Below are 23,507 nucleotides of genomic sequence, written 5' to 3' on the forward strand. Positions count from 1 at the left end.
ACGGCGCCCGCGGCCGGGAAGGCGGGAGGGAAGAGGCGGAGCGTTCTTTCAAGCACGTCTGCGAGCCGGGGCCCTGGATCCTTGCCTGGTGGCGCCGTGGGCGGTCAAAGCCACCAGCTGCTCCGCGGGAGAAAGATGAGGCTGTCTGCTGCGGTCACGATTTACAGCCTCTGGAACGCCGGCCTGCACTGCCCTAGGGGGCTGCCTGAGTCGCGTTCAACTCCATGAAAAGCTGAAGCCACCATCTGGGCCGCCACAGCGCTGCCAGGATCCAGATGGAGGGCTCTGGGCTTCAGAGCTGGCCCTGCCCTGCCCTGCCCCATCCTAGAACAAATAGCCCTGCTCGTCCCTCCTCCCGTCCAAATCTCCACTCTTCAGACCTCAAGTGGGAAAACTCGCAACCTGCTTGTTCCCAAAGGAAGAAACCCACAGAGAAGGGACCTCAAATGGCTCGCGCACAGCACTGCCCTCAGAGGCAGGGGGACGCGGGTCCCTGCTTGTTGTTAGGTGCCATGAGTTGCTTCCGACTCTATGCCACCCTATGCCAACAGAAGGACCCTCACCACATCGTGCGCCACCTCACAACTGCTCTCAAGTCAGACCCCATTGTTGCAGCCTCTGTGTCCTTCCATCTTTTTTCTGCCCCCCTAATGTATCAAACAGGATGTCCTTCTCAGGGACTGGTATCTCCTGACAACATGTCCAAAGGACAGGAGACGAAGGCTCGCCATCTGACCTCTAAGGACCATCCTTGCTTTTCAACACTTGCAAGAGGCATCTGGCGGCAGATTTCCACAGTGCGAGGCTCAGTGGTCTCTTGACAGCTGCTTCCTTGAGCATCGAGCTGCACTAGGACACGCTGCTGCACGTCTGACCTCTAGAAGATGGAAAAGCTAGGGTGTTACTCTGAGGACTAAAGTCCACTGCACACAAGCCATGGTATTTTCTATTGCCTCCTATGCATGTGAAAACTGAACACTGAAGAACAATGGGTGCGCTTGAACGGTGGTGCTGGAGGAGACTGTTGAAAGTATCGTGGACTGCTCAAAGAACCAAAAAATCAGTCTTGGAAGAAATACATCCTGAGTGCTCACTAGAGGCAGAGATGGCGAGACGCACGCACTTTGGATATGCTGTCAGGAGAGATGTGTTCCTGAGAAGGCCATCGTGCGTTTAAAGTAGAGCAGCAGCGGAAAAGAGGATGGAATGAATTGGCATGGTGGCTGCAACAATGGGCTCAAGCTGGAAACAATCGTAAGATGGCCCCAGGCCTTTTGTTGTGCATAGGATCACTATGGCTGAGTCTGGAATCCAGATAAAAATTTAGACCCTGAAGAAAAGAAAGCAAAAGCACCTCACTGCCATCAAGTCAATGCCCATTCATCGCAAGCCTAGTGACAGAGCGGAGCTGGGCCTGGGGGTTTCTGAGACTGTAACTCAATGGGAGTAGAAATCTCTCACTGTCTCCTGTGGAGTGGCTAATAGTTTAACACTGCCGACCCTGCGGTCAGCAGCTCCAAGCATACACATACTAAATGTGTGTATAACATTTTTCTGGCTGCAGCATCTCCTTAACACGTTGGAATGGCATGGAGTGACCAAACTAGGGAAGCACAGGGGGGCATTCCTCCTTCACACGTTGCTGGCCTCTAAGGATACAGTAACCTCAAGAGAACCTTCAGCAGTCTCGGGAAAGGGGAGCAGTCTAGACCGTATGGGAAGGGCAAGGGTGCCCGACAGAAAGCAAGGCACGATTACATCTAGGAGCCCATTCTTTCCCAGAGACACCCCCCTCAAGTCCTGCTGACCTCTTGACTTCCCATCAGGTGAACAAGACTGGCCCACAGAGCATTGTAAGCAAGCCCTCCTCTCCCAGTAGCATGTAAATGGGGGCTGGGCCCTTGATCATAAACAAACCACATGATGCCAACAAGACACATGTGATCGTCCACGTGTTAAGTGTCACGAGGTCACATGTTTCATAAAAACGTATGGTATAATTTTTATTGATTCATTAATTTTTTAAGTCTGCGCAGGGACTAGTGATAATCCAATGTCATGAACCAAGGCTTAAAATAAGTCCCTCATGCCCTGTCCCCTCCTTTATTTGGCAATGGGGTTATATGTTGTGTAGCTGTGAGATTTCTTTTTGATTATTTTGTTCTATTAAAGTATGCAAAATGAAGAAGATGCCATTTTATACAAAAATAATAATTATCTAGCCTGTGCCTTTGAAGTCCAGAAGGAAAGGAGGAGAGCGGGGAGAGGGGGCAGTTAAGGAGAGGGGATCGAAGGAGAACTCAACGTACGTGACTTTGGAGGGATAGTTGCCCCTCATATCACAGCTTTCACCGAGAGGAGAAAGGGGTATGTGTGTGTGTGTGTGTGTAATACGCATCACTTTACAGCTGTGGCTGTGTGCATGTAAGAGTCTGTGAGCTTTTAGGTCTATCTGTGTGAGTGTAACTGCAGGTACTGGTGTGACCCCTGGACTCTTTCTGTTACCCCTTCTTGTTCGGAAAACAGGATACATCACACATGTGATAGTGCTTAGGGCAAGGGGGTGAGCCTGCTACATCGGGAAGCCAGGTAGGTGCTTTGTGAAAGACCGTAAGGCTAGTGTACTGCCCCATCCAGGATGCTCCAGGTAGGGGACTGCCTGAGCATAGTCCCACTTCACTAGAAATCAGTTGGACTCTTGTATATTCAGGATGATGATACTGAAAGAGAGATTTATAAAACAATACCATTTACAATTACTACACAAAAGATAAAATATTTAGGAATAAATCTTACCAGAGAAAGAAAAATTTTATCCCAGAAAAACTACAAAGCACTCCTACAAGAAACCAAGAGATTTACACAAGTGGAACACACTACCACATTCCTGGATAGGTAGACTAAACATTGTGAAAATGTCATGATTACCAAAAAAAAATACTTTACAAATTCAAGGCAATTCTGATCCAAATCCCACCACCATTCTTCAAGGAAATGGGAAAAATAATCATCAACTTTATATGGGAAGGAAAGAAACTCAGGATAAATAAAAACAAAGTAGGAGGTCTTTTTGCTGCCAGACTATAAAACCTGTTATCTAGCCTCAGTAATCAAAACAACAGGTTCACAGAGAACAGAATGCACCGCTTGTCCCCATAATCATGTCCTCCCTAAAGATCAAGGCTTTGACCAGGTGTACTATGTCAGGAACAGCTGGGTTGAAAGAACATTATGAAAGTCCTTCCAATGAGGTGACCCTCAGACTTTTCCAGCTGATTGGCCACCATGCCCAGAGGTCAGGACAAGGAGTCCAGGCCTTGGCAATGGCCTTGACAGCATAAAGGAACAAACATGTCACCCACCCACTCTCCGCCAGCCCTGTCTCACTGCCGCCTCCCAACTTCTCCTGCCCGCTGCATCCATTAGATCAACCATATAAGGAAATGCAGCAAGGACTCAGTCCCAACCACGTCCTTGAGAATACGGTAGTAAAGTCCCATCCCAGTGTGGCCGGGGACCTTTTCACTCAGCCCAAAGCATCCCTGGCCCATCCCTGTCAGGAGGAGGCTCACACAGTGGTAGGGGCTGGCACATTTAAAATCCAGAGGCCAGGAAACAAACAAGACATTCTGCTCATCTTGTCCAAAATTCACTGGGCCATGCAACCAGGATGGCATCTTCAGCAGGATATCTACATCAGTCTTGAGGCTGAATTGCTTCTCTTTGGGAAACCTCAGTATTTTCTCACACAGCCTTCCACTGATGGGATGAGGCTCGCCCACATGATAGAGGGCAATCACATCTACAAAATGACTTCGCAATAACATCTAGACTAGTCGGGGAGTCAAGTAACTGGACACCCTGGTCCAGCCATGTTGACACATGAAATTCGCACATCCCTCAAGGAAGCACTCCGCATGAAAATCCCGGCTCATGTCCTCTAAATGCATGGAAATTATCCACAAAGCAGAAGGGTGGGGTTTGCTGATTGTCCACCCAATCCATTTTCCCTTTCACCTATAGTGTTGTTTGTTGTCATTTGAGTGGGCTTCCCGGTCATCGTTACGGCTTCCCGGTCACAATGTATTTCCCAGCCTCCTTTGCAGTTGGATGTGGCCATGGAACTAGGTTCTCACAGATGGATTCTTCCAAAGTCTTTGTGGTAGGTACATAATCTGTGTCAATTTAAGGGTATTAGGAGTGAATGGGGTGGAGGCTAGCCTGATGATGTCTCCTTGTGGGCCTTCTCATGAGGATTCTGGGAACTTCTGCTCTCTCTGCCTTGGTCTTCCTGTTGACAACCACGTGGAGACTTACTGAGACCGGGAAGAGCATTTTCCTGCTGTTGAGAAACTCAGAGAGCTGGAGGAGCCACGTGGAGACCCTCACCAGCACTGAGATGCTTCCACCACCATAGGCTCCACAAGACTTTTCACCCACCAGCCCGCGATCTTCCTGCATTCGGCACCATTGCATGAGCTATATGAATCTGAGAGGGATTTAGGGATTAGCATAGGACTTATGGGTTAATATGGACTGGATCTGGACTTATGGACTTGATCTGGACTGGGCTGGGAAGTTTTCTCAATATACAATTGCTCTTTGATATAAAGCTCTCTCTTAGACACAAAAGAATGTCTCTGAATTTGTTTCTCTAGTCAGCCCAGCCTTTTTAAAATCAAACAATATTAAAAAAAACCTCATTGATTGCACAACCCTTTTAAATATATTTAACCCATTAAATTGTATGGTATGTGAAGTATAGTCAACAAAGCAGTTACTAAAACCAAAAAGGAACACATACAAACATACCAAAACGAAAGAACATCACCTTACTGCCATCAGGTCCATTCCGACTCATAGCGAACCTACAGGACAAAGTAGAACTGCTCTTATGAGTCTCCTAGGCTGGCAATCTTTACAGGAGCAGAAAGCCTCATCTCTCTGCCCTGGAGCCGCTGGTGGATTCGAACAGCTGACTTTGTGGTTAGAGCCCAACTAATAGCCCACTATTGGAGGCATTTGATCTGTGGTGCAGGGAAAGACTATTGAAAGCACCATGCATGGAAAAAAGAACCAAAAAATCTGTGTTGGGAGAAGTACACCCAGAGTGTTCCTGAGAGGCAAGGATGGCAAGACTTCATTGTACATACTTTGGACATGTTGACAGAAGAGCCTAGTGCCTGAAGAAGGACATCGAGTTTGTAAAGTAACTAAAAAACGCACGACTCATGCCATCAAGTTAAGGTCAACTCATAGGGACCTCTGAGCACAGGGTAGAACTATCCTGTGAGTTTCCAAGACTATAACTCTTTACAGGAGTAGAGAGCCCTGTCTTTCTCCTGTGGAGCAGCTGGTGGTTTAGAACTTCTGACCTTGTGCATCACAGCCCAATGTGTAACCACTTTGCCACCAGGGCTCCAGAGTGAAAAAGAGGAAGGCTCTTAACAAGATGGACTGACCCGGTGGCTGCAACAAGGTGCTCAAGCATCAGAAGGGTTGTGGGGATGGTGCAGGACCGGGCAGGGTTCTGTTGTGTGTCCTATGGTCGCTGTGAGTTGGGACTGATTCCATGGCGCCTGACAACAATGGTAGCCCACTACACCCCCAGGGATCTTTAACAATAGTCTGGCTTAGTTTATCAACAATGTCTGGCTTGAGCAGCACGTTATTTGAAGAACTCTCTATATGGGATCAAACTGACAAGGTTACTCAAAGCATTAGATAGGGAGTGGGGGATGGGGGTAGTGGGTTTATTTTAATGAAGAGAAGGAGGGTGGACATGGATGCACCAGTTGGAGAAAGCACTCAGCACCGCTGAGTTGTACATGTAGAAACTGCTGAGCTGGTGTATGTTGGCTGTGCGTATTCTCAACGCCACTAAAGACTCATTCTTAACAGAGCACTCACTGATCCAGAGAATGATTAATATGTATTCATAAATAAAATAAACTCACTGCTACCAAATCGATTCCAACTCATAGTGGCCCTAAAGATCAGGGTAGAACTTCCCCTGTGGGTACTCCCGTGGAGCGACTGGTGGTTTCAAACTGCAGACCTTATGCTTAGTAGACTAAGCATAGCCACTACACGGCCAGGACTCCTGAAATGATACAGTAAAGTTCTCACCAGTGGAATGAAAGGACCAGCAACTAAGACCAGGCTCTGCTTCCATCCTCTTTCCTCTCCAAGCCAGAGCACAGGTGTCGGGTGGGCCTGCAAGTGAACAGGAAGAGAAAGGCAGCCCCTCAGGGCATGTGTTCTCAAACTGTGGGCCCCAAAACAATAGCATCAGCATCATCTAGGGCACTTAATCCCACCTAGGTCTAAAGGAGGCTGGGAAATGTAGTCTTTGTTTGGGCTACAAAATCTATTACTATGAGGAAGAAGAGAATGGGCACAACAGAATGACCACTAGCCATCTCTTGAACTCTGGCTTCCGCTGTTTCAAAATGATGCATGTCTACGCTTCTGGCTCTTTTATTTAGGATTTCAAGTCATGGTGTACACACACACTTCCCAACACAACAGAGCCACATGTGTGCCCAAAGTCTATGGCCTGCAGACACAGATCCCCAGAGAATCCTGGCCTTTCCCACTTCTGTGTCTAAGCACATTAAGTCTGAATCTCATTCCCTGTAAGGAGGATAAGAGTGGCACTGTGGGTTAGAGGTTCAGCTGCTAACCACAAGGTCAGCGGTTCAAACCCACTCACCAAACCTCCTACCCATGAGCCTGCTCCTGTAAAGAGTTACAGTCTTGGGAACCCTGCATCGGGCCATTCTGAGTTGAAATTCACTAGCTAACAGTGGGTGCTTTGTTTGTTTGGTCTCTGTTCTATATCAGGAGGATGAAATTTGCCTCCTAAAACCGCTCCAGGTCTCTGGAAGCTGAGATGACTAGATGACCAGGTTTGGCTCCTTTCCGTTCCACTCAAGCAAGTCAAATTGTCTCCAGGAAATAATCGTGTCTCCTGCCCTTGGGCCTGTTCAGAGCTGAAGGAAAAGACTGAATGGGGAGCATCTGAGATCCTCCCTGTTGAGTTCCGGTGGCCCCGGGAGGGGGTCCTCTCAGTCCCCTAGGGAAGACAGGCCTGTGGTCCGTCTCAGAGAGTTGTCTCCCCGCCCCCAGGCTTCCTCCTCCTCTTCCCCAGCGCCATGTCTTCCACAAGACGTGGGCGTGACCACAGCGCATTGCAAGAAGACTTGGAATTTACTCTAGGTGTGGGACCTGTAAAATCTGAAAGCTCCCCCCAACTCTAGCTTGGCCGAAGGTTACTTGATTCCTACCATGTGGCCTGGGGGTGACTGGAATGGAGGACAGGGTTACTTTAAGATAATAATTTCTCATGAGCATCTGAAACCAACGGTCTTGGTTTCTTATTCATGCCACTTCAGGACTCTAAACTGGAGATGGGTCCTAGTTAGCCACGACACCCAAGGTCATCCCTCTGTAAGGAATGGCCAGTTCTCCTTCACCTCCACCTCCACCAAAAAAAAAAAATCAACCTCACCACCATCAAGTCAATGCCCACTCACAGTAATTCTTTAGGGCAGGGTAGAACTGCCTATGTTAGCGCAGGAGGACTAGAGAAACCAACTCATAGACCCTCATATGTGTATAAGAAAGAATTCTACATAAAAGAGCAATTGAATAGTAAGAAAACATCCCAGCCCCATCCAGATCAAGTCCATAAGTCTGATATTAGCCCATATGTCTGATACTAGTCCATAAATTCCTCTTCAGACTCATGCAGCACATGTAATGATGCCGAATGCAGGAAGAGCACAGGCCAGCGGGTAGAAGGGCTTGTGGATTCAATGGCAGTGAAAGCATCTCAGTGCTGGCAGGGGTCTCCACGTGTCTCCTCCAGCTTTCTGAGTGTCTCAACAGCAGGAAAGAGAAGGTCAGGAGAGTGAGTCTGGCCTCCATGAGCTATTGATCTCCATCACACCTCCAAATGAGGTCATAAAGCTGCGCCCTGATTGACAGGCTAGACTCCACCCCTTCGATCAAGTTGACAGAAGGTTATGAAACTGCCACACACTCCCTGTGAGTTTCTGTGGTGGTTACATAATTTCATGTCAACTTGAAGGTATAAATGAAGGTGTGGGGTCTGGCCTGTCAATCAAACAGACTGATGGCATCTCCTGGTGGGCGTGGTCTTCTCATAAGGAGGATTCTGGGAATTTCCTCTCTCTCTGTCTCTGCTTTCACCTTCCTGTTGAAGATCCACGCTGGGAGCTGCCAGAGCCCTGTGACACCACCAGCATTGGATCCACAAGTCTTTTCACCCACCTAGCAGTGACGTTCCTGCATTTTGCATCACTGCCTGAGGCTGCGTGAGTCTGAAGAGGGTCGTATGGACTAGCATCAAACTTGTGGATTAGCATTGCACTTACGGACTTGATCTGGACTGGGCTGGGATGTTTGCTTGATATATAATTACTTCTTGATATAAAGCTCTCTCTTACACATATATATGCATGTCATTGGATTTGTTTCTCTAGTCAACCTGGCCTAACACAGCTTCTAAGACTGTAACTCTTTATGGGAGTTGAAAACCCCATCTTTCTCTCATGGAGGCTGGTGGTTTCAAACTGCAGACCTTACAGCTAGCAGCCCAAGGCATAACCACTATGCCACCAATGATCCTGTTCCTTCTCCCCGCTAGATATCAATTAACTGTTGCTCTTAGCTGCTGTCCAGTTGACTCCCTGGCTCATGGCAAACCACGTACAAAGGAATGAACTGTTTCGTGGTTCTGTGCTGCCCTCATGTTCACTGGTGATCGGAGGGCTGTGATTTAAGTGGGTGTTATTCAGAAGTAGATTTCCAGCCCTGTCTTCATAATCTACTTTTGTCTGTAAGGCCTGCTGAAACCTGTGGGCTGCGAAGCCCATTACACCAGCTCATGCTGGTTTCCTGGTTCTGCTGCCGAGACTTCTTAAGATCTCACTCCATCTTTAGAGGTATAACTAGCCTCTGTTTCTTGAGTCTAGGAGGTTCTCAGTGCAGGGACCCTGAGTCCAAAATACGCACTTCACTCTCAGCTCTTCTTCTTGACGGGAGTGAGGTCTCCCATCCACCCCAGGATAACTCATTTCAAGGCTAGCGGGATGGAGAAATGGAACCATTCCTTATTAGGGTTCAGTACACCTTATTTGCAAGGCATCACCCCAACAAGAATGTGATGAATCTTATTAGCAAGCTATCCAATCCCCTTAGTGGGCCCAAAGCGCCTTATTTGCATCACCCAATTACTTGGTGGGGTTGCAAGAATATAGCTAGAAAGTCATAGGAAAGCGACCCATTGCACTGCATCTGGTTCCTTGTCCTGTCAAGGTCACGCCCTTAGGAAGCTGCCATGGAGGTTGGGATAAAGGATGCACAGAGGACCCCAGATACCAGGTTTGGAGGGAAGGCACTAGGCGTGGGGCCAGCTGTGCTTAACCCCAAAAGAGTTTGCTGGTGAACTCATATTTAGTCCATGCTACTTCTCCCCAGCCCACCCCTCCCACAGACACCAGAACATGGGCATCTTTCTTCCCCCAGTCTACCTTACAACTCCTGGTAAGGGGGCGGGGGAGGGGGGAATGTGCGTGTGCTACGGCACAACTGAAATCGGCTAGGAAGTTCCTAGAGTCATTTTTGATTTTTTGATAAGAGAGTACAGGATCCCTGATGTCTCTGCCTGGGACCTAAACGTGATGCCTGGGGCCACAGCAGCCACTTGGCAACCCCGAGGAAAGGCCAAGTACACTACAGGGACGTTAGCCTTATTGGTAGGATGTCATCCAGCTGGTACCTGGAACTGTCCCACGAGAAGCTGGTGATGCCACCACAGTCATGGTTTGCATTGTCTGCTCACCTCACAGATAGAGAATCGCCTGGAGGAGGTAGCAGTTCGTGACTGAGTACATCAGAGGGCTCGTGGCCACAAGTCCACCTGGTGCCCACAGTAGACGGGTCCTTTCTCCCTCCATCATGGCGCTTTCTTCCCCAAGAAAGACTTCACACTCATTATCTCATTGGAGGATCACGGATTCTCCCTATTGGTTCAAGTGAAAACAAATATACTTTATTAAATCTGGTGGTGAGTGTGAAGTTCGGCACCTGGGCTGCCGCCCACAAGGGAACTAGCAAGCTCCCGACGCTTATGGTTTGTTAGGGTCCAGAGATACGGTGCATGTGCATGTGTGCGCACACATATACACACATACACATACCACCAGCAGCAGAGAATTAAGCTACGCTGTTTAATTGGAGCATAGAGTCACTACAAAGGAAATGAAGCGAATCCCCTTGCTAATAGAGAAGGGCCCCTTAAGCATCGATAAGATGCACTTTGCTTCTGGAGGAAAGCCATCCACCCCTTCCCACCACCCACCGCCATCTAGAGCAGTGGTTCTCAACCTGTGGGTCGTGACCCCTTTTGATGTCGAACGACTCTTTCACAGGGTTGCCCGATTCATAACAGTAGCAAAATAGTGCTGAAGTAGCAACGAAAATAATTTTATGGTTGTGGGTCACCACAATATGAGGAACTGTATTAAAGGGTCGTGGCTTTAGGAAGGTTGAGAACCACTGATCTAGAGAAAAGGGAGGTGGTCCACCGAGGCAAAGCACTGGGGGAGTGCAGAGGAACAGCAGGGGAATGGAGTGGCAAGGTCCCTAAGGAATGCTGAAGGTGGTGCCTCAACGGACTGGACTGGAAAACACTCCTAAAGGCCAACAAACGATCCTTGAACTAACTACAAGCTTTTCTTTCTTGTGTTTTGTTTTGTTCTTTGTCAGTGGTTTGTTGTTGTTTTGTTATCTATTGTTGCTTGGTTTTGCTCTGTCTTGTTTTTGTGCTTGTTATTATCTCCGCAGGTCTGTCTAAATAAGATAGGCTGAATAAACAATCTGGAGGAGAAAACAACAGAACCAACAATTCCAGGGGGGACTGGGGATAGGGGGAGGTGGGGGGAAAGGAAGTGGTGTTAACAAATCCAGGGACAAGGGAACAACAAGTGATCCAAATTGATGGTGAGGTGGGTGTGGGAGGCCTGGTAGGGCATGATCAAGGGTAATGTAACAAAGAGGTATTGCTGAAACCCAGGTGGGGAATGAGGATGATAGCGGGACAGAAGGAAAGTCAAGGGAAATAGAGGAAAGAGCTAGGAGGCAAAGGGCATTTATAGAGGTCTAGACAAAGACATGTACATATGCAAATATATCTATATATGAGGATGGGGAAATAGATCTATGTGCATATATTTATAAGTTTAGTATTAAGGTAGCAGAAGGACATTGGGCCTCCACTCAAATACTCCCTCAATGCAAGAATACTTTCTTCTATTAAATTGGCATTCTATGGTGCTCACCTTCCCTACACAACCGCTGAAGACAAAGCGAGTGAATAAGCAATTGTGGTGAAGAAAGCTGATGGTGCCCGGCTATCAAAAGATATAGCATCTGGGGTCTTAAAGGCTTGAAGGTAAACAAGCAGCCATCTAGCTCAGAAGCAACAAAGCCCACATTAAAGAAGCACACCAGCCTGTGTGATCACGAGGTGCCGAAGGGATCAGTTATCAGGCATCAAAGAACAAAAAATCATATCATTGGGTCCACACCTCCATGATACAGTCGCTGAGGACAAACAGGTGCATAAGCAAATGTGGCGAAGAAAGCTGATGGTGTCCGGCTATCAAAAGGTATAACATCTGGGATCTTAACGGCTTGAAGGTAAACAAGTGGCCATCTAACTCAGAAGCAACAAAGCCCACATGGAAGAAGCACACCAGCCTGTGTGATCACGAGGTTTGGAAGGGATCAGGTATAACGCATCAGCAGAACAAAAAAAATTTTACCATAGTGAATGAGGTGGGGAGTGCAGAGTGGAGACCCAAAGCCCATTTGTCGGCCACTGGAGATCTCCTTGCAGATGAGTCAGTCAAGGCTCATGAGGGAGGGTGGAGTGGGAAGGGGAAAAAATGAGGACCTGATGCCAAGGGCTTAAGTGGAGGGCACATGTTTTGAGAATGATGAGGGCAATCAGCTTACAGATGTGCTTTACACAATTGATGTATGTATGGATTGTGATAAGAGTTGTATGAGCCCCTAATAAAACGATGGGGGAAAAAAAGGTAGGTGGCCTAGGGTCCACTTCTCACTTTTAAGTGGCACTTAAAGGGCGAGGGGGAGGGTTGCCACTCTGCAGAAGGTCAAGCAGCTTTCTAATTGGCTCCTCCGTTGGTCTGTGGGTCTGCACCAGGTGAGCGTGTCTCAGGTCTTCAGCACTGTCCTGCGTTGAGACTTTCACTAGGGCCTGCCTTCAAGGGGAAGCCAAGTTCACACAGGCTCCTTTGTCCATCAATTGTTTCACAGGGTCTCTGTCCATCCCCTTAGTGGACCAGGCAGCTGCCCCTGTTCTGTCGCTGTCGGAGAGGACAAGTCGTTTCAGATGGATGAATGGCAGGCACACAGCAATGTCCCTCTGCCGAACTAGACCTACGTGAACAACCCAGGCAGTGTTCGCAAGGCCCTGCAGTCTACCCTCTCCCCAAGAGAGCTCTGAGCTCCCAAAGGGGGGTCGGGGTGGGGGTGGGGGTTTGAGGGATGGGGCCTGGTTGGTATGCTTGCCTGGATTCAGGGAAGATGACATTTTCTGGGAGGTCCTGACCTTGTAAGGAGGGACCCACCTGTCCCTTCCTTTCCACAGCCATCACCCCTCCTGAAGAGCAGAGCTTCACCTGTGCTCAGAAATCCTGTTTACCAAAGTCCATTTCCTCTGAATGACCTCTGATCCTCCCCGGACTCTCGACACCAGCTCTCAAGGTCTCACGTGTGCTGGGCATCCCACTGCCTGTTACTTAGTCCACCCAGTCACGTTCCTCGCCTGCCAAGTGCAGAGAGGGGTGCGCTAGAACTAACGCCTTTGGGGGAAAGCTGGGGCCTGGGTTCGCCCAGGTAAAACGCAAGCTGGGAGAGGAGGTTCTGCCCCCAGTTAGTAACCCAGCCTGTGCTGGGGAGACCCACGGGAAGACATGCCTCCTATGCCCTTCCAAGCGGGACACCTCGTGGCCTGCAGGATGCACTGCAGCCGATTTCAGGGAATCAGGATTTGTCACCGCAACTAGCAGTAAGTTACCTGAACTTGCTGTGTGTCTCTGGGCAAGTCACTTACCCTCTCAGGACCTCGACATTCTGAACTGTAAACCAACAAGGATCAGACTAATTTCTAAGGCCCATCCCTGCTGACCCTTTAGAACAGCGGTTCTCAAACTGGGGGTCACGACCCCCATGGTGGTCAAACAACCTTTTCACAGGTGTTGCCCGATTCATAACAGTAGCAAAATGAGTGATGAAGAAGCAACGAAAATAATTTTATGATTGGGGGGTCACCGCTACATGAGGAACTGTACTACAGGGTGGACCATTAGGAAGACAGAGAACCACTGCTCTAGAACGATGATGTCAACAGTTCCATTTGTGCAAAACCTTTTTTATGTTTCAAAGCCCTTTCATGTTCATGGTTTTCTGCTCCCGAACCTTTTTTTTTTTTTGGAGATGGTCGTTTTAGATCCCACTGTCTGCACATCGCAGGTAGGGAGAGTGAGGTTTGACATCGAGGGCTCTGCCGCACGAGGTAAAGTCAGCCGTGTGAGCCCACCCTCCACTCCTTGGGAGAGAGATTTAAGTTGTCTGCTTCCATAAAGATGTAGTCTTGGAACTCCAAAAGAGGCTGTTCTAATTTGTTTCACAGCATCACTATGTGTCAGAATCAACTCAATAGCAGTGAGCTTGATTTTGGCGTGGTTATTAAATCATGGGTTGCTTGAAACTAACCACAGGGGGAATATTTACACCATGGGAATTGGCGATCAACACAAATTAGTCTCGCTCACTCTCTCTTCTTTAAAGCTTTATTTTGTTAACCATTTGTCAACCACTGTCTCCATGATAACATGGACAGAAAACTCTGACACCATGTCTCTGGGTGGTACTCAGTAGCCTGGGGAGTCGGAGAGCATCCAAGAGTAGCTATTCAGCTTAGCACATTTTAAAAATCGAATCCTCGACTCCTGGAATCTTAGAATCAGGTGATTGCAAAGCAAGAGTCCTAGAGCAAGAATGTGAGAGCCCAGAATGCCAGAAGAGGGCACGTTAGTGTTGAGAGGAGGGGCTGTTAACAGATAGCAGAGAAATGGCCAAGGCCTCAGACCCTGACCAAAGTCTGGCCGGCCAGCCTGGCTCAGGGCTCAGGCCGCTTGCGGGCCACAATGAAGCAGATCCCAGTATTGGGGGCAAGGTTCTTTGAATACATCTTGGGGGCCTGAAGGAGCTCCTGGATGTCGAAGCCGGCGTCCAGGACAGCCTGTTGCAGCTCCTCCTTCTCCAGGGTCAAATAAGAGAACTCACACTTCCCCACCATGTAGAACGAGAGCCCAAGAGTGGCCATGGTCACCAGGTGGCCCCCCGGCTTGAGCAGAGAGGCCAGGTTGCGGAGCGCAGCACGGTAGGCGTCCAGGCTGCAGCAGGCGCACTCCATGGCCATCAGGGTCAGCACGCAGTCTGCTGGGGGCAGCCAGACCGGCACCAACGGGGTATCCAAGTTGACGTCACACTTGATCACCCTCTTCACTGCGGTTCGAAGCTTCTCCTCCTTCTCCAGCCACCGGCCACTGCAGAGAGAGGGCTGTGCTCAGGGGCAGGAAGGGGTGGAGGAGGGCACATCCGGACTCATTGAAGCGCCTAGCCACCGGACCTGGTGGCAGACTCTGCCTGCTCTGGACCCCCATCTCCCAAGCAGGAAAGTGGAGGGGCAGAAAGACAGAAACCTCCTCTCTCTGGCCCCTCGTGAGCCCCAAGGAGATTAATGAATAGAGGTTAGTGTGGGCTGTTAACCACATGGGCAGCCATTGGAACGAGCAGCTGTGGGAGAAAGGTAGGCCTTCTCCCCTAAAGAGGTGTTACAGTCTCCGACACCACAAGGGCCCTTCTACCCCGCCCTGCTGGGCTGCTATGAGCAGGAATCAGCTCACTGGCAGTGTGTGGCTCTTTGAGTTTAGTATATGGACTTGCATATGTTAAAAATATAATGTTGCATGATGAGGGAATCTGGGAGATGGCGTAGAGTAGAGAAATCTGCTATAAAGTCCAATTGGGTTTTTTTTTTTTAAGGAAACTAGACTGGACAGTCTTTAGTGACAAGCAAGTTCATTTCAAATCTATTTAAAAAAAAAAAAAAAACAACCTGGTTGTCTAAACATACATAAATCTGGGATGAAATCATGGTTTTTTTTTTAAGCAAGGGAATTGTCCTATAACACTTGTAATCGTGAAGATGGAATAATTAAATCATTATGTTTATTGGAAGAAAAAAATTCAAGGCAGATAATTAGAAACCTTAAAGTTCATATGAGTGGTTTCCTCAGGGGCAGGGAGGGGTAGGGGGGGATAGGGGAGAGGCCCGAGTGAGTCTCTGCCAGTGTCTGTATCGGAACACGCAGGGTGAGTGGTGGGTCCATGTCATCTCGTGCAGCAAGATACAATAGCTACAGGTGACGGAAGGAGCCACAGGTGGGAAAATGATAGATTATGGACAGGTAGGCCGGTGGGTGGGTAGATGGTTAGATGCATAGATGGGTGGATGGATGGATAAACAGACAAAAAGTCAGACAGAAGGAGACAGATGGACAAATACATAGATATAGAGATATTAGTAGGTAGGGAGGTAGGTAGGTAAGTAGGTAGATGGATAGAGCCATAGATGGATGGACAACAGAAAACCAGAAAGACAGATGAGGAGAAACATAGCCAGTCAGTCAGATAGATACAGAAACATAGGTAGGTAGGTGCCGGGGGTGGGGGTGGATGGATAGAGGAGTAGATAGTTGAACAAACAGATGGACAGAAAGAAAGAGAGATACAGAGACAGACAGACGAAGAGATACAAAGACAGAGACATTGAGACAGACACAGTCACAGCACAGAAGCCTGTTCCCAGAACTGCTGCCATCTGAAGCGTGTCACAGCCGCAGATGACAGACCACAGAGCCCTCTGAGAAGGGGCTGCTGCCCAGCTCCTGAGAGCCCCCGCCCCACCCTCCATGCCCCTACCTGTCTCCCTCCAGCTCACAGGCATATTTCACCACCGGCGACCAGTCAAAGGCACCCGGCTCCTGCTTCAGCCACTTTCCCAGCTCCTGGCGGTTGCGGTCAGAGAAGTCCGAGAGGGTGATGTCTGGGAAGGACTCGCAGGCAGCGAGCACCTGATAGATGGTAGGCCCCGAGCCAATGTCGATCAGCGTGTCCCCCGTGAGGCCTCCTGTGGGAGGGGCGGAGAGGACTGAGTCTGGTCCAAGAGTCTGAGAGCCCATAGTACCTTAGGATGTGAGGCCCTGCTGTGTCAGACCTGGGGGTGGGGGCACGGGGAAGAAATGGGGCCCTAGAACGACCTCCAGTGCACCCAACCAGGTGCTGCCCACGGTGAGAAGCAGCCTCGATTTGGACCATGATCATGGGTTGACGGCTTCCTGGGTGCCACACCAGAACAACAACAACCAAACAACAGACTAGTTACGGAGGGGTCGACTGAAGCACGTCAATCCCGTTTGTGCCAGAGTAGAACTCAGTAGCTGATTTGGGAAATTAGATCACCAGTTCTTTCTTCTGAGGGACCCCTGGGTGGATCTGAACCACCAACCATCCCGTGAGCAACAGGCTTGTCAACAACAGGGACTCTGTGTGCAAACCACAGTGCTATACGCAGGCAGTGCCCACATGACCAGTGTGCTCCACTCCACGGCTGTCATTAATGTGGCAAGTGTATAGCTGTCGGGATAGTGAGGCGTGGTTCGTGTCTAGCATCAGCTAATCAAACACTCATCTTAGCGGACAATGGACCTTTCTGTGTAAAAAACGAACCTGGAAGAAAAACTTCCAGAGACACGGAAGCATCATTGACATCGTAATCTGGTTTAGGGGTGTGTAGCCAGCCAAGTAGCCCCCAAGTATTATTACCGACCAATATGGTCGGTAATTATTTAACCAATATGTCAAATACTTAATAAAATAGGCTTTACGAGGTTTAGTTTCTAACCAGGGTTGGATGTCAATCTGAAGTTCATAACACAGGCACTGCCTGCGTTTTATAGGCATTCGTTCCACTTATTTCTGTGAACCATCCTGTGTAGGGGTCAGTGTGGTTGCTTCCATTTTACAGACGAGAAAACAGAGGTGGAGAGCGGTTAACAGTTAGCCTAACAGTTCTCATCCGAGAGCATGACCGCAGAACCTGCTCTGGCGGACCTCCGCGGCAGTGGCCCTATAAGATTGGCGGGGAGCCATGCCTGATGTCCGGGCTGGCCTGTGTGCGTCCCAGTGGGTGAGATGAAGTTTAGCGATGTTGGTCAGGAGCAGGAAGCAGAGGGCTGAAAAAGAGGTGACCCGGGAAGGCGGCTGAGGATCACCTAAATGCAGGAATGAAGCATGACTTCCAAGATTCCATCTGGAGCCGGGCTTGAAGCCAGCTCTCCGGGTGGGTTCACAGTCCACCCGGCTGTTCTCTGATGCTGCCTCCCTCCCGCCTGCACTACCAGGTTCTCCAACCTCTTAACCCCCTCTTGCCCCCAGCCCAGGACTTCGGATCTTGAGAAGGCTGGGCCTCAGGGGTCCCAATCAAGTGTCCAATGGGAAGGTGTGGCTATGTGAGCCCAGAGGCCAGACCCAATCCCTGTGTAAGGTGGCAGGTGGGGGAGATAATTATGCAGAGGAGGCAAGGGATCTGTTTTACAGGGTGCTGGTGGTTACAAACAAGACCCTTAAAGACTGAAGCCGTTGACAACTGGGCTGAGCCCCCCCGCCCCCCCCCGGCACTCCTAACTCCCCAGATGGACATCTCCAAATACTGGGCACACTATGGTCGGGGGTGGGGTAAGGGGGTGACTGTCAGCTCTTCTGTCTGCTATAGATGTCTCTGGTCTCCGAAAGTCAGAGAGCCTTCCCTGTCCCACTCCAAAGACCTAAGGGTTAACAGGGAGCATTCTGGCAATTGCACCAAGCTATATTCTCCCCCTCGATGCTGTTGTGGTTTCACATAGGGTTGCTAACTGCAAGGTGCACAGTTCAAAACCACGAGCTATTTCTCCCAAGGGGGGTAAAAAAAAGAGGCTTTCTACTCCTAGAAAGTGTTCTGCTCTGGGAAACCCACAGGGGCAGTTCCACCCTGTCCTGCTAGGAGTCGGCATCGACTCGATAGCAGTGAGTCTGGCCGGGTTTGGATCCCCCCTGCAGACACACACTCCCATTCCCCTGCCCCCTCCACCCTGCGCATGTCGCCTCTCCTGCTGCATGGTGAGCAATCACAGCCAACCTCACCCTTGCTTGTGCCAACAGAGTGGCAGGCCCAGCAAGCACCCTCAACCCAGCAGCCCCTGGAGAAGACCAGGCTCCACCTCAAGCTGACCCCTGCCCCTCCTACTTCCTGTGCACGCAGGGTCCCGTGGAGACCAGCGTCAAGGGCCTCCCTGTGCTCACCGGGGCCGAAGGTCTTGTGCAGAAACTCCAGGTTAAACTTCAGCACCTCGGCCTCAGGGGCAGGGCCCCTGTCCAAGCTGTAGTAGGTGGTCAGGTAGTCCCCAGGCAGGAAGTACTTCTGGTATGCCTCGCTGCCCTTGAAGATGCCCTCCATAGTGGCCGTGTGCTTGCCCTGCTTCCCCCACCTCGGCTTATGAAGCTCCAGATGCTGCAGACTCCTCCCCGGGACCCAGCCTGCCCCCCTGCTCCTCTCAGAAGGCCTCCCCTTCTGTAATCGGGGGAAGGGACACATGGTCACCCTGAGGCTACAGCAATCTCTCCCCCTCCCACCACAAGTCCAAGTCCCTTAGGATTATTGACGGTGCCCCGCCTTGAGTCACATCCTCACCTTGGCCAGCCTGGTGCTGCCAGGAGACCTAGGGACAGTGCCCAGCCTTGGGTTCCCCATGTGCTTGCCCACTTCCCCTGGCTGTGAGGACAGAGCTCGCTCTCCTGAGTCATAGTTGACCAGAGACTCCGTGCAGGTGGCCCTGTGCTTGGAGGGGGCACAGTCTCGGCCAACAGGAAAGGCTCTCTGCAGGCCCAGTGTCCCACTGCAGACAGAACTGCTCACTGTGTCCCCTCCCTGAGGGCCCCTCTCCATGGCCTGCCACGCCGCCGTGAGATCCGCTCATCCCCCTGAAAGGGGAAGAGAGAGTTCAGGCAGAAGACTAGGGGGCCCCAGATGTCCTCCCTGTGAGATGGGAGTGCATTGTCGAGCCTTCCATTCTCCTCTTGGCACAAGGAAGCACCCGTGCCTTGGCTACAAGCCAGCAGAAATTCACTAGCTGGCTTCCAGGCCCAGGCCCTGGAAATATGACAGAGAAAATTTTCTTGTTCTGGCTTTAAGGAAACAAACAATCCCAAACTCTGCTCACACAAACCAGACTGACCCCTGCTCGGGGTCCAGCAGACTGAGCTCTCCAGAGGCAGGAACACACAGGGGCTGCCTTTAGGGCCCCGTCCCCAGGGGTGGGAACAGGGGGCGGCCTCTGGGTACCCGGGACTGCGGTGCCAGCCTACAAAGACACTGAGGTCAAGCGGGAGGCTGAAGCACTCAGGAGATGTCATTTGAGGAGCATTGAGCAAAGGCGTGGTCTTCACAGTGTCCCTGGAGGTTCCGATGGTTCCCCACAGCTGCTAACCAAAAGGCTGGAGGTTCAAGCCCATCCAGAGGCCTTTCGGAAGATCGGCCTGCTGATCAGCTTCCCCCAGTGAGCCGCTGAAACACTACCCTGCTACACACAGGATCACCATGAATCAGGGTCAACTCAGCAACTGGCTGAACAGCAAAGGTATGCACAAGAATGAGCAAGAGAAGCCACCAGGTGCCCCGATGCTGGAAGCAGGAAGAGCCATTAGGACCCCATGGCCTGAGGGAGGGGCCCTGGACACAGGGGCAGGAAGCTGTGCAGAAGGTCTCTGCCACAGTCAACAGGAAAGGACACCCCGGCCAACCTCTGCCTCCCTCCAACTTCCTTTCCAATCCAGCTGAGGTCCAGGGAACAGGAGGGTCAGCCATCCGGCACAGCAGGGTGGCAAAGGGTGAAGGAGGGACCATGAGGACCGAGGGGAAGATTGCACCCCTTCCCATGGATGGAACAGAATCATGAGCGTCCCACACTGCCCAGAGGGTGCCCAGAGCCCCTGCCCTGGGATGTGGGCATCAGGGAGTCCGGTTGTGCCCGCACCATCCATCCAGCTGCAGCCGGATGCCCTGGGGTTGGATGGAGGGCACGCTCCCCATGTCCCCTGTGCCCCCCGCTCCCCAGAACAATAGCTCCAGATGCGCTCTGCCACAGCAAAACCTCCACATTCTAATCTTCACCCTCCTCTCAACCCCTTGCCCCATTTCTGTCTAAACACACCCTGTCTCTAGTCTGGCCAGGACCCTCACGGCCACAGGGAATGGCTCCAAGCCCTGTCTCCAGTGGACGCCTTCTCTCCGACAGGAGGGCTGCGCAGACAGGAAGGAGGAAAGTTGGGCTCATTGTTCAGGGGACGTTACACTTCTATCGGGGGCCCCACGTGATGCAGGAGGAGCTGTGGCAGAGTAGTTGGCGACACCTTGAGTTGTTAATTGCAAGGTCAGCAGCAGTTCAAATCCACCCGCCACCCCTTGGGAGAGAGACGGGGCTTTCTACTGCACAACGAGTTAGTCTCTGCAATGCGCGGGGCAGTCCTCCCCAACCCCCGTCCTGCAGGGTTGCTATGAGTCCGCATTGACTTGATGGCACTGAGTTGGTTCAGTTGGTTTCTTTGTTGTCTTTTGCAGGCTGTAACCGTTAAGCACTTGGCCTCTAAGAAAAAGATTGATGGTTTGGTGGGTGCCCAGAGGCACCTGGGGAGAAGTTCTGCCAGTCTGCTTCCCGAAGGTCCCAACCTTGAAAACCCCGTGTCACACGGTTGCTGCGCTGACATGCTCGGGCCACGGCAGTGACTCTGGGCACCCAGGCTTTCTCGGGTTGGGCGTATGAAAGGGCGATGGAAGAATCTGGAAGCAGACAGTGGGGCTGGTGCTCAATATGAGGGGTGTGATCAATGGCATCAGAGTGTCCGGGGATGGGGTGGGGGGGGGGATGCTGCAATGGCAAACACTTGTTTGCATTTGCATTTCCTACAATAAAAAGAAAGAAACCGGGTGGGAGGGTGGGGGGAAATGAACTGATACCAAGGGCTCAAGGTAAAAGTGAATGTTTTGGAAATGTTGATGGCAACAGGTGTACAAGTGTGCTTCATACCATTGAATGATGGATTGTTAGAAGATTTGTAAGAGCCCCCCACTAAATGATTAATTTAAATGAATAACTAAAAATTAAAAGCGAAAAAAAAGTGAAGTAGTTTATTGTGCCAACCTGGCCAATAAACACATGTGGGATTGAAGGATGGAGAGATAAATGGTTTGGCGAGTCTTGCCTTTTTTGTCTCTTGCTCTTTGATCATCGGATCAGTGGGTGGCTGCCTTGCTTGTTCTTTGCCTCAGTTTGCAAGCTACACTACCTGTGGAACACCTAACCCCTGGACTGTGTGTCGCTGTAATTTGAGGTTCCTTCAAGACCTGCTTCACCACATAATTGGAATTTACATCTCTTGAGTTGGGGACTGTCAGACCCTGTCATCTGGCTGACTGTTGGTGACCTGCCTTGCTGTTTGCTGCCTGTGCCGGGATAGCCTGAATCTCTCTACAGAGGACTACAGGGCGACCCTCAAGACTTGAAGGACTGCCAGTGTCTCACAACTGTCTCACGGGAGTGAGTTGCACTGAGCCATTTGTACTGCTTTATAATTTAATGAACTGTTTATTTCTTATGTTATCTATCTGCATATATATATATATATATATATAATTAGCAGTCTGGTTTTGTTTCTCTAGAGAACGCTCACAAAGTAAGTAAGGCACCAGAAAAGTCAACCAGTTTAGAAAAGGATGCGTCTCTTTCTTGGGATAAGAAAGCTGCCTTGTTAGCATGTCTCTCTCTCTGATCTCTATCTTCCTGCCCAGCCCTGTGCAGGGAAGGAATGCGTGCAGAAGACAGATTTCCAAGTGTAAACTGGACTCCTGACTCTGGTAGGCCTCAAGCAGCAGGCAGGGGTCCATTTCAGAGCACACGCCAAAATAAATGTCAAATAGCTTTTTTTTTTTTTAAAAGTCACATCTGTTACATGATCCTGTTCACGAGCAACACCCAAAACAGGGAAATCAGGAGAGACAAAAAGTAAATTATTTAGAGCCCTGGTGGTTGCTAACCACAAGGTCTGTGGTTCAAAACCAACTGCTTCGAGGGAGAAAAAAAAAAAGAGGCTTTCGATTCCCAAAGAGATTGACAGTCTGGGAAACCCACATGGGCGGTTCTACTCTGTCCTATGAAACGGAATTGACTACATCAGTAGTTCTCAACCTGTGAATCGTGACCCCTTTGGGGGTTGAATGACCCTTTTGCAGGGATCGCCAGAGTCAGTAGCAAAATGACAGTGATGAAGTAGCAAGGAAAATAATTTTATGGCTGGGGCGTCACAACTTGAGGAACTGTATTAAAGGGACTTGACTAGATGGTGGTGAGTGTTTGAGGAGTCCTGGTGGCATAGTGGTTAGGAGTGGGGCTGTGAGTTAGTTTATTGTGCCAACCTGGCCAATAAACACATGTGAGGTTAATTGAAGGGCAGAGGGAGAAATGGCAGAGGGAGAAGTGAGCCTACCCGTTCTAGTTCTCTTGCTTTCTGATGGTCGGATCAGGGTGCAGCTGCCTTAGCAGTTCCCTGCTTCAGCTGGCAAGGCTCACTTCCTGCAAGACATCCCTGAGGAGAAGCCACATGGACCTACCCCGAGGCAGCCCTGGGTGCTGGAGCAGCCGTGTGGGGACCCCTGCCAGCCCTGAGATGCTTACACATTCACTGACTCAGCTTTCCTCCTGCAGTCGGCCTCATAGTGTGTGTTTCATGAGATGGAGGAGGACTTTGTGGATTATTGTCAGACATACGGGTAATGGGTTAATGTTGGACTTGTGGGCTTGGGCAGCACTGGGTTGGGATGTTTTCTTGATGTGCACTTACCCTTTATATAAAACTCTCTCTTATACATGAGCGTCTGTGGATTTGTTTCTCTAAAGTATCCAGACTGCTAACTGCAAGGTCAGCAGTTCAAAACCACCAGCTGCTCCAAGAGAAAAAGATGGAGCTTTTTACCCCAGTAAAGAGTGAGGGTCTTGGAAACTCACAGGTGCAGTTCTACCCTGTCCTATAGGGTCACTATGGGTCGGCATGGACCCATCTTCAGAGTGAGGAGGGGAAGAGAGTTGCAGATCAAAGGGCAAGAAGCCCTGGGCACAAGTTTCTTTTGGAGGTGGTGGCATTTCTAAAACTTGACCTTGGTGAGGTTTACACACATACAGGAATACATAAAGACACAAAAGCCACATTTTAAGTAGGTGGACTGTGTGGTATAG

General features: G+C 50.1%; 1 protein-coding gene across 2 annotated transcripts; it reads right to left on the reverse strand.

Annotated features, from left to right (window-relative positions):
- Positions 1–14,239: 14,239 nt before the first annotated feature.
- Positions 14,240–18,679, reverse strand: INMT (indolethylamine N-methyltransferase). Of its 2 annotated transcripts, none has more exons than XM_075557560.1 (3): positions 18,526–18,679; positions 16,108–16,312; positions 14,240–14,669 (listed from the first exon to the last, which is right to left on the reverse strand). In XM_075557560.1, exons 1-3 carry the CDS (start codon positions 18,677–18,679, stop codon positions 14,240–14,242), a joined length of 789 nt encoding a protein of 262 aa, XP_075413675.1. The 2 variants fall into 2 exon arrangements, with proteins under 2 accessions (XP_075413675.1, XP_075413674.1); XM_075557559.1 differs by having other exon boundaries at positions 16,108–16,315.
- Positions 18,680–23,507: the final 4,828 nt, after the last annotated feature.

The sequence above is a fragment of the Tenrec ecaudatus genome, chromosome 9 (genome assembly GCF_050624435.1).
Source record: "Tenrec ecaudatus isolate mTenEca1 chromosome 9, mTenEca1.hap1, whole genome shotgun sequence".
In the NCBI taxonomy this organism is placed as follows: Eukaryota; Metazoa; Chordata; class Mammalia; order Afrosoricida; family Tenrecidae; genus Tenrec; species Tenrec ecaudatus.

Bases quoted from the DNA above. Each gene is read 5' to 3' on its own strand.
- INMT (XM_075557559.1), bottom strand. From the start codon at position 18,679: ATGGAGGGCATCTTCAAGGGCAGCGAGGCATACCAGAAGTACTTCCTG. The intron at 16,316-18,525 runs GTGAGCACAGGG...CCCCTCCCACAG, and splicing joins GCACAAGACCTTCGGCCCCG to GAGGCCTCACGGGGGACACG. The intron at 14,670-16,107 runs GTAGGGGCATGG...CTCTCTCTGCAG, and splicing joins TGTGAGCTGGAGGGAGACAG to TGGCCGGTGGCTGGAGAAGG.